Source organism: Cololabis saira, chromosome 14 (genome assembly GCF_033807715.1).
Source record: "Cololabis saira isolate AMF1-May2022 chromosome 14, fColSai1.1, whole genome shotgun sequence".
Taxonomy (NCBI): domain Eukaryota; kingdom Metazoa; phylum Chordata; class Actinopteri; order Beloniformes; family Belonidae; genus Cololabis; species Cololabis saira.
Window position 1 is genome coordinate 30,819,351 of NC_084600.1, and position 16,572 is coordinate 30,835,922.

At 41.9% G+C, this 16,572-nt stretch overlaps 1 protein-coding gene across 2 annotated transcripts in view; it reads right to left on the minus strand.

The window, feature by feature from the left end:
* Positions 1–16,572, minus strand: part of mcama (melanoma cell adhesion molecule a) — an 83,836-nt gene that overhangs the window by 9,328 nt on the left and 57,936 nt on the right. For both annotated transcript variants that reach the window (XM_061740380.1, XM_061740379.1), the window contains exons 6-13: positions 15,795–15,974; positions 13,354–13,481; positions 10,740–10,884; positions 10,091–10,206; positions 7,852–7,993; positions 6,651–6,781; positions 4,997–5,138; positions 3,620–3,655 (exon numbers count right to left, since the gene is read on the minus strand). In XM_061740380.1, the coding sequence (XP_061596364.1) occupies positions 3,620–3,655; positions 4,997–5,138; positions 6,651–6,781; positions 7,852–7,993; positions 10,091–10,206; positions 10,740–10,884; positions 13,354–13,481; positions 15,795–15,974 (1,020 nt within the window). The remainder of the gene's footprint in view (positions 1–3,619; positions 3,656–4,996; positions 5,139–6,650; positions 6,782–7,851; positions 7,994–10,090; positions 10,207–10,739; positions 10,885–13,353; positions 13,482–15,794; positions 15,975–16,572) is intronic.

The window sequence follows — 16,572 nt, forward strand, 5'->3', positions numbered from 1 at the left end:
AGCGACCACTGTCGTCAGGGACGCTGGGACATTTCAAGATATGAGGGGGTACAAGTGTTGGGATAGATAATACCTACTGAAATCCATCATGTTGTTCTGATATGCATTTGTAGTTATTTTATATGTATGAAGTAATAGAATACATCAATACAAATAGATACAGAGTAATTCCATAAATGTATTTAAAAAAAAACATTTACATTCTCCCCTGAAGCCGAGGTGTGGCAGCTGCCGTACCAATTGACGGCCCTGATCTAAATGACAATAAAATTTCATTTTTTTTTCAAAATATGCTCTCATACTCGCCATACGCACGTATTAATGCTTCTAACTCCAGTGGCGTGAAGTATGTGGATCTTCAGATGCAAACTAACGTTTCCTCAAAGGGATTTTGTAAATTGAAAAGATAAATAAAGTTAAAAAGAAAAAAAAGAAAATGTATGTCGCTCTTTTGTGTCGCCGGTTGCCATGGTGAATCCTTGTATCAGCGATCTACTGATGCTGGCTTTTTATTTCCCTCACGCTCGCGCTTAACTCCAGGTGAAACTACTTAGAGTTGAGTAAATTACCTCAAATCCGCTGTTCTGGAACCGAAAACTCAGAGTTTCTGATCTCAGAGTAGATCAACTAAGAGTTCAGGATTAAACTCAGAGTTTGTTGAACCTGCTTTGTGAAACGGACCCCTGACTGTAAAGAATTGAAGAGACATCTTGAGTCGACCACGTTGACAGAGACATAGAGACCGTCAGTTACTGGTTTCATGTGATTAGTGAGGTACAAGCAGACAGCAACAGTTAGCAGTGACATAAAATCAATACTATAGATCAGTTTTTGTGGAAAATTGTGTCGTTGAGTTGATCCTTCAAATCTTAGATGATCGCGTCGTCGTTAATCCACGTTTGTGTTTTGGTTAAAAGGATTTTTGTGTTCGTCTTGAGGGAGTTTTGTTGCAAAGCTTTCATGGTTACTTGTAGATAAATTGAATTAAATCCAAATGAAATGAACTAAAAATAAAAGTTTGAACAGCCTCAAAACAGTTTGTTTTGTAATAAAACAAAACCTTCATATGAAAAATGTAAGACTTGTTTGTTGGTTTTCTTTTATTGATCTTTGTTTCTAATATCGTTAAATGTTTTATCACGCTTCACTTTTTATCAAAAACGTTCTGCAAGGAAAGCACAAAGCTGCTTCCACCTGTTCAGGTTAAAGATAAAACACCAGTTCGGATGTTTAAATCCTCGACTCGCCACATCGTTTAAGCCCTGACATAAACTTTCCGTCACACATGAAACCAGCAAATGTTAGAAATGTGAAGCGTGTTTTTGCATCAACCTCGTACTGACCCGCCGTGGTCAACGTCTGATGATTTCGATTACTGAAAAACATTTAACTTTTAACTTGTATCCAGACAGTCAACTACAGAAAAATTAAATATCAAACACAACTGCCGTGCCGTTATTATTTAACTAGTAGTTAGACGTAACTTAAACCTGGTCCCAGTATTTTCTGAGCCGTTGTTCAACCAAAACCATCATGGGAAGGTCACGTTACCAGAACAGGCCAGCAGGTGTCACTGTGGAGGCGAGCTTAAACGTCCACAAGCTTTGAAACTAGTTTGACAAAGTCTCAACCACTTTAACTAAAAGTCCTCGCTCCACTCCATGCCATCGTCACGTCTCCACCTCCAGGAGGTCGTTTTTTAATACACAAACTCGTCTCCCGTCTGTTTCCTTCGAATTAACCCCATGATCTTCTAGATCCTGCAGGTTTCATCACAAGGGGTTATCAAATTCAAAAAGAGCAGGTATTTGTCAGCGAATGGTGAAATCGATTGCCTTCAACATCTGATTGGTTTTCTTTGTTCAAGTGTGAATAAAATATGGATTTATGAGATTTGGAAATCACTGGATGCTGTATTTATCTGCATGTCACGCGGTGCCCAAACTTTTTCAGATGCCTGTAGTTGTCTCCGCCAGTGGTGGACAGTAACGAAGTAAATTTACTTGAGTACTGTACTTAAGTACATATCCAGAGGATTTGTACTTTACTTGAGTATTAGATTTCTTTGGTACTTATTACTCTTACTTGAATACATTTCCAAGACAAATATTTTTACTTTTACTCGAGTAAATTTCTAGGAAGGCTGAAAAGTACTCGTTACTTTCAGGTCTGCTCTTTTTTCTTCTTCCCTAAAATCCTATTGGACACAAGCTGTTTTTGTCAAAGGAGGAGACCTATCACAGTGCACGCTCTCCACTGGGATGTACGTAAAGCGGAAATACGTCAAGCCTCCTCAAAACGATACCGCCAAAGTAGCCTGTGTTTGTCAAGACAGAGCCGCAACAACGGCTACGCCTGCGTCAGGAGAAGAAAGACAATCCGCTGAGTCGTCTGAGTCTGATAATGAGCCGGACTCGGAGCAGGGACTTTCACAAAATCCTTGGCCGTATCTTAACTCAATGTTTGAGTTCGACCGAGTAAAAAACGAAGCTACAGACAAACCACAGACAAAATAAAAAAATTTAATTAAATTAAAATTAAATTAAAATTAAAAAATATAGTAATTTACTGATGTGGAAAATAAGAAATTTACTCTTACTCTTACTCTTACTTTTACTTAAAGTAAATTTAAAAGCATTTACTTTTGGATACTTAAGTACCTTTAAAAGCAAGTACTTTTCTACTCTTACTCGAGTAATATTTTGACTGAGCTACTTTTACTTGTAACAGAGTAAATTTTGACCAGTAGTATTTGTACTTTTACTCAAGTACTGGGGTCGAGTACTCTGTCCACCTCTGCTCTCGGATCATGACGTGCAGCTCAGAAGCTCTGCGATGAGACCTTCTGCAGATCCTTCATGCATCTGCAGGAACTCAACACCTCCTTGAATTTGACCTATTTTTAGTGTTTTTTTTCCCATATTTGTTATATAAACGTCCTGCGTTGAGTCATCAGTTTTAGCCTTTAACATATAAATGACACTGAAGCATCCAGATTAGTGTTTGCTGACTCAATAAAACTGAGACTTATTTTACGATGCTGACTGCGACTGCTTCTAACCCCAGTAAACAATTAGGGAGCTCATAAAGAGTCTTTCTTTCTCCAGAGCTCTGAACTCTGGATGTTCCTCCTGCTGTTTCCTCCAGCATCGTTGTTTTACGGGCGTCCGTGAGTGTTTAACGGCGTGAAGCCATTGCTCAGATAAAGTCAGAAAACTGCACCTTTTCCGTGATTAACCGCATGTTTTCTGTAAAAAAAAACAACCAAAAAAACTGTCTGGAAAATCAAGTTAAACCCCCTTTTTTATGTTTGAAATATTCTGGGATAAGCTAATGGTGTTTCAGCGCTGCAGCCGGCTCACTCGGTTGGTGTGACTGAATTTTCTGGAGTTCAGATTCTTTCTCTCTAAATCAAACAGAATATTTAATGATCCTGGAGGCGATCGCAGCGATCCGCCAGCCAACCACAGACGCTTCTGGGCTGGAAAGACTGTAAATAATTTATGTAAGCCTTCATTGTCACACTCTTGATTTTAAAAGAAAAACACTGAGACAGAAGACGGACTTTGAAGGCTGAAAGTCTGCGACACAAAGAGAGACGGCGGAACGAGGATCTTACCGGGAGAGAAGGGAGCCGTGGTGGTGACCCGGGGAACTGAGAACAAGGAGAGCAACTGGTTAAAGATCAGAAAATACAAACATTGTCCCCATCAGAGCTTCAAACTAGTTGATTAATCTCTTTTTAATGACTCAGCAGAAACGTCAGGACGTCTGCTGGGTTCAGAGACGAGTCACATGACTGTTCATTTGTCATTAATTAGCACCTCAACGCCTCAACAAAGTCCATTGTTTTCTGAACGAGTCGGTTCTCCTCGGCATGGTGGAGAAAGGGTTGTGATGGTGCCGCTTTATTTCTAACAGGGGTCCAGTTCAGGTTCAGTTCTTTGTTTCTGTTCTTGAGAAACTCCAGCGACTCTGCCAAAAACGTCCACTAGCTGCAGCGACGTTCGTCACGGTCACGTCTGACACTCTGGTCTCTACTCTTAACTTCACCCGGAGGAAGGATGGACTCAGTATCTAAAAACGAAAATCTTGTTGTAGGGCTGGGCGATATGGACCAAAAGTCATATCTCGATATTTTCTAGCTGAATGTCGATACTTGATATATATCGATGTTTTTTCTGTGCCATAATTGGGGTTTCCCCCAAAGCATTATAGCATAGCATCTCTGTTAGCTTCATTTTTTTTCTGAGGCAAACCCTTAAAAAAACAGTCAGTTTTAATACAAAGCCTCGTGCCAAATGTCACACAGGTTCCTTTATTAACAGAGGTCTGCACAATATCAAAATGTATAAAACAAATGAAATAAAAATAAACTGCCTGCATATATAGAATAAAAATGCTTCTTGAATAAAATAAAACAAATATCCCTTTCCTGCATAACGATTATATTAAAATACACTGTAATTAATACAATGTAGACAGTAACAGGCAGACTTTTCCACTGAGGTTGACAGTTGTGCAAATAAAAAAACATTTGTGCAAATCTCAAATAAAACTTTCAAGTCAATTTGTCACAAAATAAGCTATATCAAAATCATTAAAAATTAAAATCGATATAAACGATATTGTCTCGTACCATATCGCGTTTGAAAATATATCGATATATATTAAAATCTCGATATATCGCCCAGCCCTATCTTGTTGTTTTGTCTGAAGCGTTCGTGTTGCTCTCAGTTTCTCCAAGAAACTCTGATTTCCACCGATAACCGCTGTTTGCCATCTGGAGAGCTGCTACGTCTGATTTTCAGAGCAGATCCAGACCTGCAGTTCCTCCACCGACCAATAGGGCCTGGATCCAGACCTGCAGTTCCTCCACCGACCACTAGGGTCTAATCTGGGCTGGAAGACTCGTATTTAACCAGACGAACGAGGTGTGTTTGTGAGCAAACGTTAGAAATACAAAAGTAATTTTCCAGAAGAGAGCAGCTCTTACTGGCTTTGACGCTGAAGGCCTTGGCTTCGGCGCCCATGTCGTTGGAGGCGTTGCACAGAGCGCTGACGTCCGAGGTCACTTCCACGGACACCACGCTGCGAGTCATGTGATCGTCGGATTTGCTCACCACTTCCTGCCAGTTCTGTGGAGACAAATAAATTAAATGTTATGTGGGTTATTGTGTACGATTTTCCCTCAGTGAGAACAACCGGTCTGCCGCACAGCGACAGCAGCTCCAACGACTTCAGTAGCGCAGATGTGACCTGATGACTGCATTTGTGAAGAAATTGTGAAGAAATACAGAAATTATTCCCCGCAGCGTGAAGCGCTGCAGCCACGTGTCAAAGTTTACACCACCTCTGTAACCCTTTGTTTTACTTCTGCAAAAATATAATAAAAATCATCTGACTGTGGTGGGTTTTAGTCGTCAAATACAAACTCAGACCGACTCAAACTCGATGCTAAGAACGCCGCTACCGTTACTAATCATCATCATTGATGAACTGACAATCAGCAGCTGTGCAACAACACAATGCCAAGAGGGAAAGACATAAGCAACATTCTCAGAGAAACAACTGAAAACGTCCAGCTGCAGGTTTCCTTATGAAATGTTTCAGGAGCAGTAAGAGGCACTTACTGTTGATCACATGATGTTTGTTTTGTTTTTGGCGTGTTTTTGTCAAATAAATAATGACACATTGAGGAGTTATGTGTTGTTGTTTGTCTGAGGTCAAACACCAACTCTGATCAGATGATTTTTGTCATACTTTTACACAAAAAAAAACATTTAAAAGGGTACTAACTTTTGCACATGAATCAGTTACACCAGGGGTCGGCAACCCAAAATGTTGAAAGAGCCATATTGGACCAAAAACACAAAAAACAAATATGTCTGGAGCCGCAAAAAATGAAAGGTCCTTCCTAAGAATGAAAGCAACACATGCTGCATGTATCTATATTAGTTATAACTGGGGGAAGATTTTTTTTTTCATTATGCACTTCGAGAAAAAAGTCAAAATTTCGAGAAAAAAGTCAAAATGTTGAGATTAAAAAGGAAAGGAAAAAGGAAGAAAGAAAGAAAGAAAGAAAGAAAGAAAGAAAGAAAGAAAGAAAGAAAGAAAGAAAGAAAGAAAGAAAGAAAGAAAGAAAGAAAGAAAGAAAGAAAGAAAGAAAGAAAGAAAGAAAGAAAAAGAGAAAAAAAGGAAAAAAAGGAAGAAAAAGAGAAAAAAAGAGGAAAAAAAAGGAAAAAAAGGGAAAAAAAGGAAAAAAAGGAGAAAAAAAAGAAGAAAAAAAGGAAAACAAAGAAAAAAAAAGAAGAAAAAAGGAAAAAAAAGATCAAACATTTTGGAAAAAGATCCAGGGAGCCACTAGGGCGGCACTAAAGAGCCGCAGGTTGCTGACCCATGAGTTACACCAAAAATGAAAAAGCTTCAGTTTGTTTCTCACATAAAATCAACCTGGTGCAGTACACTTCATGGAGATGATCTCAAGAAGGTCCAGCGTGACAATAAAACACAGCTGAAGAAAACGAAGGCCAGAGTATGTTTTCGTCTCTGCTGCATGCATCATTTAAAGACCAGCCTCAACCATCATCACCATCATCATACCACAAACGTCTACAGAGTCACTTCCTGCAGCGAGTCGGGCTGGATACCTGGCTGCCGGTGATGGTCCAGGAGATGCTGGGAGCTGGATATCCCAGGACCTCACAGCTCAGGTTCACCGTCCGGCCTGCTGCTTCCACCAGCTGAACCTCCTGCTCCGCTCCTAACACCTGAGGACCACCTGCCAGGGCACAAGAGGAAGGTGTCAGCTGCTTTGACGACGTCAACGAAAACAGAATGCAATGATTTACAGATCTCAAAGAAACATTTTTTAATCTTCACAGAACACAAACAAGTGAGATATTTGACTGGTTCCTGATAAATATGAGCTTATTTTAAGTTTGGCGGCAGGAAAATGGCTAAATGGTGCCAAAAGAAACATCTGCAACAGGCCAGTGAGGGGGTTGGGTATAAAAAGATCAGGTTAGAAAAGCAAAGCAAAGATGGTCGGAGGTTCCCCATCGCAGAAGGCCCTCTGCGCTGCTTTAAAGATCTATCATGCACAGAGGAAGACGCATGTGAAAGATTTAACCCGTCTTCTGTGGACCAAAACCCGTCTACAACGAGCTGAGCAAAGACAAGTCATAAGATGGAACATCTCAGGACCATCTCAGTTCATGGCTGGCATCTCTGAGGGGACAGACTAGTGGAGCGGACATCTGGCACATCTGGATAAGAAACACCAGTGCTGAAAGGTATACACAGGTTCGATGCATCTGGACAACATCCTCTGAGGGGGAAGTCTTGCATATTTCAGCAAGACAATGGGAAACCGCTACTTGCATCCATCACGACAGCATGGCTTCATCAGCAGAAGAATCCAGGTGCCGAATGGACCTGTCTGCGGTCCAGATCTGCACCAACTGAGAAGATCTGGCACATTAACAACTAAAAAAGGTAAAGAAGGTCCAGCACTGTTGAGGAGCTCCAGTCTTACATCAGACCAGAATGGGACATCTTCCTTACAAAAATTCCATCGACTGGTCTCCTCAGGTCCAGACGTTTAAAGGCTGTTGTTAGAAGAAGAGGAAACGCTAAGCTAAGAAGTAAAATGTGGATTTATGAGATTTGTAAATGCACAACCATGTTCTTCTGGACCACTCTTCTACCCGGTTCAAATAAATGACCATAAAAGACCGTTCTGGACCAAGACAAAAAAACCATGACGACACAGATCCGCTTTTGATCCCCAGCTGTGATCGAGATGCTTCAGTTCAAAAGTAAAGATGGGAGGCGGACGGACCGACAGACCTTGGACAATGATGTGAACGGAGCCGCTGGTGTTCAGGCTGGGCAGGGAGGGCACGGTCACCTCACAGACGTACACTCCACTCGTGTCGTAGCTGGCGTCCTGCAGGTGTAAGGTGTTCCCCTGACCCACCTGCTGCCCGTCCTGCACAAAAAAGTACAGATACACGAAAAAAGTGAGGTTGGCGAAGGTAAAACGGTTTGGTTCCAGTCAAACGGGGAGTCCACATCTGGGGTTAATGCAGAAACATCTGGAACTACCCAACAATTCCTCACTGACATGAATTTCCTCCTCGTGGAGAATAAGTGTAAAGACGTCTGACCATATTTCCATATATGTGTCCGTTGTTTTAGCTGCACCGCCTCAGATGACGTCTGAAATCATACTTTACTGCAACATGAAGGACGATGCAGACGTGTAACACCTCCTGCTGGCTACAGGGGGCACTGTGAGACCATTTGGTTTTGTCTCGCAAATTTGTCAAATTAAAAGTCATAATTTCATAGTTTTGTTTACAAAAATGATCAGTTTTATAAACTTATTATTGTTTTAGCTGAGTTTGAAAAGTCAATTTTCATTTTTTTAGTAAAAAAGTTAAAAAAAAAAGGAAACCTGACGAACATAAAATATCAGTTTATTCAGGTATCTAAGTGTCCGGGTATCTGGGTATCCGGGTATTTGGGTATCCGGGTATCCGGGTATCCAGGTATCTGGGTATCTGGGTATTTGGGTATCCAGGTATCCAGGTATCTGGGTATCTGGGTATCCGGGTATCCAGGTATCTGGGTATCCAGGTATCTGGGTATCTGGGTATCCAGGTATCCAGGTATCCAGGTATCTGGGTATCTGGGTATCCAGGTATCTGGGTATCCAGGTATCTGGGTATCTGGGTATCCAGGTATCCAGGTATCTGGGTATCTGGGTATCCAGGTATCTGGGTATCCAGGTATCTGGGTATCTGGGTATCCAGGTATCTGGGTATCTGGGTATCCGGGTATCCAGGTATCTGGGTATCCAGGTATCTGGGTATCTGGGTATCCAGGTATCCAGGTATCCAGGTATCTGGGTATCTGGGTATCCAGGTATCTGGGTATCTGGGTATCCAGGTATCTGGGTATCTGGGTATCCAGGTATCCAGGTATCTGGGTATCAAGGTATCCAGTTATCCGGGTATCCAGGTATCTGAATATTTGAATATCCGGGTATCTGGGTATCCAGGTATCTGAATATCCGGGTATCCGGGTATCCAGGTATCCGGGTATCCAGGTATCTGGGTATCCGGGTATCTGGGTATCCGGGTATCTGGGTATCCGGGTATCCAGGTATCTGGGTATCCAGGTATCTGGGTATCCAGGTATCCAGGTATCTGGGTATCCAGGTATCTGGGTATCCAGGTATCTGGGTATCCAGGTATCCAGGTATCTGGGTATCCAGGTATCCGGGTATCCAGGTATCTGGGTATCCAGGTATCTGGGTATCTGGGTATCTGGGTATCCGGGTATCCAGGTATCTGGGTATCCAGGTATCTGGGTATCTGGGTATCCAGGTATCCAGGTATCCAGGTATCTGGGTATCTGGGTATCCAGGTATCTGGGTATCTGGGTATCCAGGTATCTGGGTATCTGGGTATCCAGGTATCCAGGTATCTGGGTATCAAGGTATCCAGTTATCCGGGTATCCAGGTATCTGAATATTTGAATATCCGGGTATCTGGGTATCCAGGTATCTGAATATCCGGGTATCCGGGTATCCAGGTATCCGGGTATCCAGGTATCTGGGTATCCGGGTATCTGGGTATCCGGGTATCTGGGTATCCGGGTATCTGGGTATCTGGGTATCTGGGTATCCGGGTATCTGGGTATCTGGGTATCTGGGTATCCAGGTATCTGGGTATCCAGGTATCTGGGTATCTGGGTATCCAGGTATCCAGGTATCTGGGTATCCAGGTATCTGGGTATCCAGGTATCTGGGTATCCAGGTATCCAGGTATCTGGGTATCCAGGTATCCGGGTATCCAGGTATCTGGGTATCCAGGTATCTGAGTATCCAGGTATCTGAGTATCCAGGTATCTATCATAAACGTAAACAGGTGTTCAAGTAAAAGCAGACGCTCCCAGTCAACCGAACAAATTAAACCGGGTTTAATTCCTGTTTTAGAAGAAAACTTCCCACTAATTCTCGTTACCGCGTTAAGTTAAAAGACGCAAGTCTCATCAGACAGTTTCCTCTCAGGAGACGTACCTTGTACCAGGCAGTGGATGTTCTCAGGGAGGACAGAGCGTTGCAGGTCGCCGTCAAATCTTCTCCTCTGAGCATGACCTCTGAGTCTTTAGGCACCACAAAAGCTTCGTCCAGATCTGAAGTGTCAACGCAACAAGAAAACCACGAGTCACAACCTCTAAACCTCACCGATGAACAGAAACATCTCAATAAACATGTGCAGTTACTTCTGTGTTTTAACTGTGTTTCAGTCTATTTAATAAATATGAATCTAAAATCTAGGTAATACCAAATACCCCTCACTGCTGCTTCCACGGGATTTAACTAATGCTGAAATGTAAAGACATGAGCAAATGAGTTAGAAAAGCAATTAGCAAAGGACTTTGTTAAATTATTGCTGCTAAACAGACCCATTTTTTTGTTTTTGGCTAAAATCTTGTTAGATTAACTGTTTAACCTTCTACGACGAGATGAACCCCAAGGTGAGGTTGGCACACTGGACCACAAAAAACCTTCAAATCAAAACAATATCAGGTGTTTTTCACTGGCAACAATTGCTTCTCTAATACCATAGCTTATGTCTTTCCCTCTTGTCACTGCGTTACTGCACATGTGAGTGTTTCAGACCAGGATCGTGGGCGTTTAGTTTTTCCAGTGTGTTGCTTCTTACAGTGAACGGTGAGCTGCACCTCTGCCTTGACCTCGGTCTGGACGTCGTTGTTCTGAGGACGACACTGGTAGACGCCGCCGTCTTTACGCGACACTCGCGGCAGGATCAACACGTCACCGGTGCCTCCCAGGTCCACGTCTGGCTCCTGGAACAGATGTTCTCATCTTACATTTCACCTAGACGTAGACATGTCCACAGTTCTACAGGTACACGGGTCTACAGGTACACATGTACAAACATGAAGTATTTTAATAGAATAAAATCAACTCAACTGTACAGTCAAAGGTTAAAACGATACACATTAAAACATAATTTGATCTTTTTTGACTTCATGTCGATGATAGTATGGATACTTGACCGGTGAGCATCAATTGTACATGACTTTTACTGATTCATTGTGGGATATATTGAGCACGCTACATAGTAGGAGTATGAGGATGCACTTAACTCACGACACGAAATACGATATTGGTTTATGAGACGATATTTTTAAATTCCTTTGAAAAAAACAGACACCTGTGGTAAAAAAGCCTTTTCTTTGTGAGGCTGTTAAAACAATGCAAGTAGATGTAAAAAATGTTTTATAACTTTTATATCATATATATTTCTTTTATGAACAAACATTTTGGGAATGTACCCATTTTTTGCACATGAAAATAAGCTATTACAAAATGTTTTCTTGTATAAAAAAGGGTCTACAAACAAGCAAAATTCTGCCTGTACAGAATGTTAAAAAATAACTAAACAAATAATAATAACAATAATAATTATAATGAGATTCTGATGTTGCGTTGGCTGCAGTGTTGTCAACTCCTCAGTAAAGAAGTAGCTATTCTATTTTCGCGGTTCTAAAAGTCGCTCAACGTCGTTGAAGGACGTCATCGCCTTATTTCCCATTTGTTTGTTAGTGGTTGGAGGCGGGGCTGCTTTGGTACGAGGGAGCAGCCCCGAAGTCGCTGGGTGGGTCTGAAAACTCGCTACATATAGCAACAAGGCCGCTAAGTTGTAAACACTAGCTAGCCGTTGTTGTGTATCTTTCCTCCTTGTGGTTTTCTGGTGGACTAGAAGTCGTACGGATGTGTAGCTCCTCCTACAGGCTGGGTTTGCGATACAGATATCTCCTGTTACGAGATCTCTTCACACCCCTATAGGGGTGTAACAATATATCGTGCCACGAAATTTTGCGATACAAAAACGTCACGATACGTGTCGTGGAGGTGACAAAGTGTATCGCGATATTGGGTTATTAATATTAATCTATTGTGTTGACTAGAAACGCGCATCCGACCACGCGTGCCGACCACGGCTCGACGCGCGGACCAAAATCTTCCTCCGCTCAGAAGAAACTAGGACCGTTTTGCGGTCCCGTTTTGAGCTCTGAACTTTTACTTATGTAAGGCTGGTGTACAGTTAAGCCTTACCTTATTAAATTAAACCTTTTTGGGGTCGTGAGTAGGATAAACACGGGGACAACTTCGGCTGAGTTGGAGTGTACTTTAATGTCCCTCAACAGCGTAGGATTTTAGAACATCAACACAGCACCTAGTGCCGTACTGTGGCGTATCACTCCGCCCAATCTAAAACAGACTAATCACTACAGATAAACTGACTAGTGTCATTATAGTCCCTGATTTACATCAAAATATAAAGAATATATTTATAAAATAATGAACCCTGAATTACCAAAATAACCTTAACAAAAATAAATCTCCTCTTACACTTATAAGGTGAGCATGAATCAATCTTTTTTATGATGTAAAATTGTATGTATTTATTTACTTTTTTTTATGTTTTTATATTATTTAATTTTAGTTGTTACATTTCTGGAAAAGAAAAAAGTCAAATCATACATGAGAGAAACTATTCAGTTTGTGGCAAAGTATTTTTACTTGAAACTGAAGATGCATAATGCAAACCTGACATTTACTTTTGGTTCAGTTAGTGGAAAATGGTTGGCCTGGCTTCTCTTTAAAATGAAACAGTTATAAAGCTTTACAAACTGTACCAATAGGGCAAACACACAGCATTGTTTTGTATTTTGTGTCTTTCAAATAAAAGACAATTTTTTCCAGTCATATGTTCTTCATTCAAGGTTGTTAAAAAAATACTGCTATAATATCGTATCGTTATCGTGACCTCAATATCGTGTATCGTACCGTATCGTTAGATTAGTGTATCGTTACACCCCTACACCCCTACTACACACTCGTTATCATTTTCCACGACACGTTTCTTGCTACAAGCTGGTGACTGGGGAATGCAGCGACTCTGGTCGACTGGGGGAGCGGTTTTAGCCTCGGTAACGATAATCGCTGGTTGTCTAATTAGGACCGGCTCAGATGGCGGTCAGCGGACTCATTCTGACGTCTGACACACACACACACACACACACACACAATGAGAGTGTGTGTCAGACGTCAGAATGAGTGGTACCCATGATCCCCGTCAGCCTGGCCTCCGGTCTCAGAGTCCCGTCTGGGTCTGGGGGGTCAGAGCTGACAGGGTCTTCACAGGCCGGGAGCGCCCGTGTCTGCATGAGGTCCTGCCAGCTCTGCATATCAAAAACATTCCCCCTCTGGGACGTGTAGGGCCAGAAAAGGCCTTTCATTCTTACTTGTTCTCTGTTGAAAACGAAAGATGGCGGGGGGTTGCCGTCGCCCTGGCAACGCAGCTCCACAGTGTCCCCCTCTTTAACCAAGCCCTGGGGCCACTCCTTCCACAGATCCACCATGGTGGTGGGGTCTGCACACACACACACACAGAATCAAATGAAGCAGGTTGTTAAAGTCACTCCACCAGGCTGTTTCCTCGATGTTGACGGTCTGAGATCTTCTACATCTGATCCAAACAACAGCGGGGAAGGAAAACCTCATGAGGATTCTTATGGAAAACATCAACTACAGTCATATGCACAAGTTTATTTACATTTCGTAGGTTGGTTGGAGTCATTCTGACAACTTGAGCTGGGATTGAGCTCAGGGTTCGATTCAATGGCTGGAGGATGTCCAGATAACCTCTAATCACCGCACCTGCACCACCGTGCTGGACGGTGGTTGGTGCCTTTCGGCTGAAATGGTTGGTTTTCTCCAAACACGGTTCTGGATGTTCCATTTTGTGGTTTGTTCAGATGCAGTTTTGTGAACCTCAGTCGCGGTTCTGTGTTATTTCTCCAGGAAACCCTTTCAAAATAAAACGTACTTGTTCAAATCTTCTTCTAATTGACCCACGGGTAAGTCCTGCCCTCTTTTGTTGTTAAGACTTTTTTGATTGTTATTATTATTTTTTTATCATAAGCTCCATAAAACAGATGAGGGTTCAGGATCTTCTAGTGTTTTTTCTGTGGAACTGAGAACTACAGATGTCTGAGTTCTGGTCCCTGTGAAACTCATACTGTGTTTTAGGATACGGGAAGTGATGTGAGGCTTATTGAAAGGGTCAATTGCTTCTTTAAGATTATATATTTTGTTCCTACACACATAAAAATGAGAGCAACACTACCTTTTGCACATAATTCTAAGTAAACAAAGTGCTCCATTTATTAAATCAAAAGATGGAATGCTGCTTTATTAGGATTATTATTTCTGTTCAGGAAATGCTGACAGCGATGAGGAAACAGTGGAATCTCAAATATTCTGCTCTGCTGACTTCAGGTCTGAGCCTTTGACCTTCATCCAGCATTGAGTTATGAGAAACGCGTCTCGGATGCGCTGCAGAGTTTCCAGTGTGGGTGTTGTTCCGGCGGCAGCGTGCAAGTTCAACTACATTAGCATATGTCAGAGCCAGCTGTAAAAAAAATTCAAAAACAGAAAAAAAATACACTTCTTTTGTTGATGACAGAAGATCTGAGTAAATATAGTAGCAACAAATACAGAAATATGTAAATTAAAGGCAGTTTGCTGTTAAGCTGAGTGATGATTTAAGTTGAGTTAAGGTTTTAAGTTTTCATGACGGAGCTTGTTGTAGAAATAATGTAAATATTATTTTTAATTTAATAAGCAGAAGCTGGATCTTCTTGAACTGTGAGGAGAGGGGAAGGAAGGCGGATGGACGTAGGTCAAAGAGCAATGAACATCCAGCTCGGTGTCAACTAGCTCAAAATCACCTCATTTCAGGGCCAGAGAGGATTTTTTTCTTAACCTTTTAAGACCTGATGTGATGGAGGTGCGTCCGTATTGGCTTGTCTGAGGTGCAGTTCAGTATGGTGCAGCTGATTCTGAGCTCGACAGCCGGAGCTTCAAGAGCTCCACCTCGCGTGAACTTCTGGTACAAAACTTAAAGGGGACCTATTATGAAAAACACGTTTTTTCTTGCTTTAACATATATAAAGTGATCTCCCTTCAACCTGCCAACTCAGAGAAGGAGGAAAGCAACCAAATTCTGCAGTGTCTGTACAGCCGCCCTGGATGAGCCATCCAGTGTGATGTGGATCTACGAGCCGTTCAGATTCTGCTCTTTTTAGTTACGTAACCAAAATACGATTTACATAGGTTGGCCTCCGATGCGTGAAACCACGCCCACAACTAACTTCCGCCATTTTTTCGTAGCGGTGTATCGCGTCATTCAGGCAGCCAATCAGCACAGTGCCTCATTATCATAGCCCCGCCCACTCAGAATCCTGCATAGATAATGAGGTTAGAGAATGGGAAGATAAAGACATGGCTCAGAGGCTGAATTTCTAATTTATTCAGCAAAAACAATCAAAAGCTTGTTTTTAAGACATTCAAGGCCTGTTTAAAATAGGTATTAGGTGCCATAATAGGTCCCCTTTAAGGAAAAGTAAGAAGTTGTACAGTTGTAGTCCCTTCGCTGACCACTAGGGGCGGCTCCAGGAGTCGGTCTCCACAGAACCCCCATCTCCAGACCTCCCTTTGCCACCTCTTCAAGAGGAACTCCAACATTTGGGTTGGTGTTTTGTAAAATCCAGTAAATCCCTGCCTTTCCAAGAGTTCACACAAACTTCAACAAGTGACGTTAGACGAACACCAGCCGCTGTTAGGACGGCGGCGTCCTGCACACTCACAGACAAACACAACAGCAGCGAGAGAGTAAACTCACAGTGGACCGTGATGTTGATTCTGTGGGACTCGATGGTCCTGATGGCTCCGGGGACAGAGAAGCTGACCTCGCAGGAGAAATGAGCATCCTTGTCCTCCTTGACCACCTTGTACTCCAGCGTGCTCTCCACGGTGAGGAAGCCACTGGAGTCCCGGGAGACCAGGATCAGCATCTTTACAACTGGAATGTGAAGAAGACGTTATAATAAAACAATGTGATCCGTGTGAAATTGAATGGAAAGTAATATTAACTAGCATATGTTAGAATAAGCTAAGCTAAAAAGTTATTGACAGGGGGGCGTGTTCCAGGTGGCTTCCCGGGACTGAAAAACCAGTAAATCCTCTGCAGGCCGAGCAGGAACCCAACGGTACTAAATAAATGTTCATTTAGAGTCAGAAAGCCTAAAACGGCCCGTTATATGGGCTCAAATTAATGCCATAAGTATTTTGTATCTGTAAATAAACTTTGTACTTGTAGAAATATTTTGTGCGTGTGCAAAAAATATTTGTACTTGCAAAAAATATTTGTACTTGTAAAAATATTTTGTGCGTGTGAAAAAAATATTTGTACTTGCAAAAAATATTTGTACTTGCAAAGCATATTTGTACTTCTAGATACAAAGCTAAAAACTTTTTACAAAGCTACAAAGTTTTTTTACAAAAGCTACAAACTTTTTTTCAAAAGCTACAAACTTTTTTTACAACTACGAGTTATGGCACTGTTTTGACGTGCCAAAACTAAGAGCCAATCAGCGATCTTTGGCACGGGTTTCAAAGCG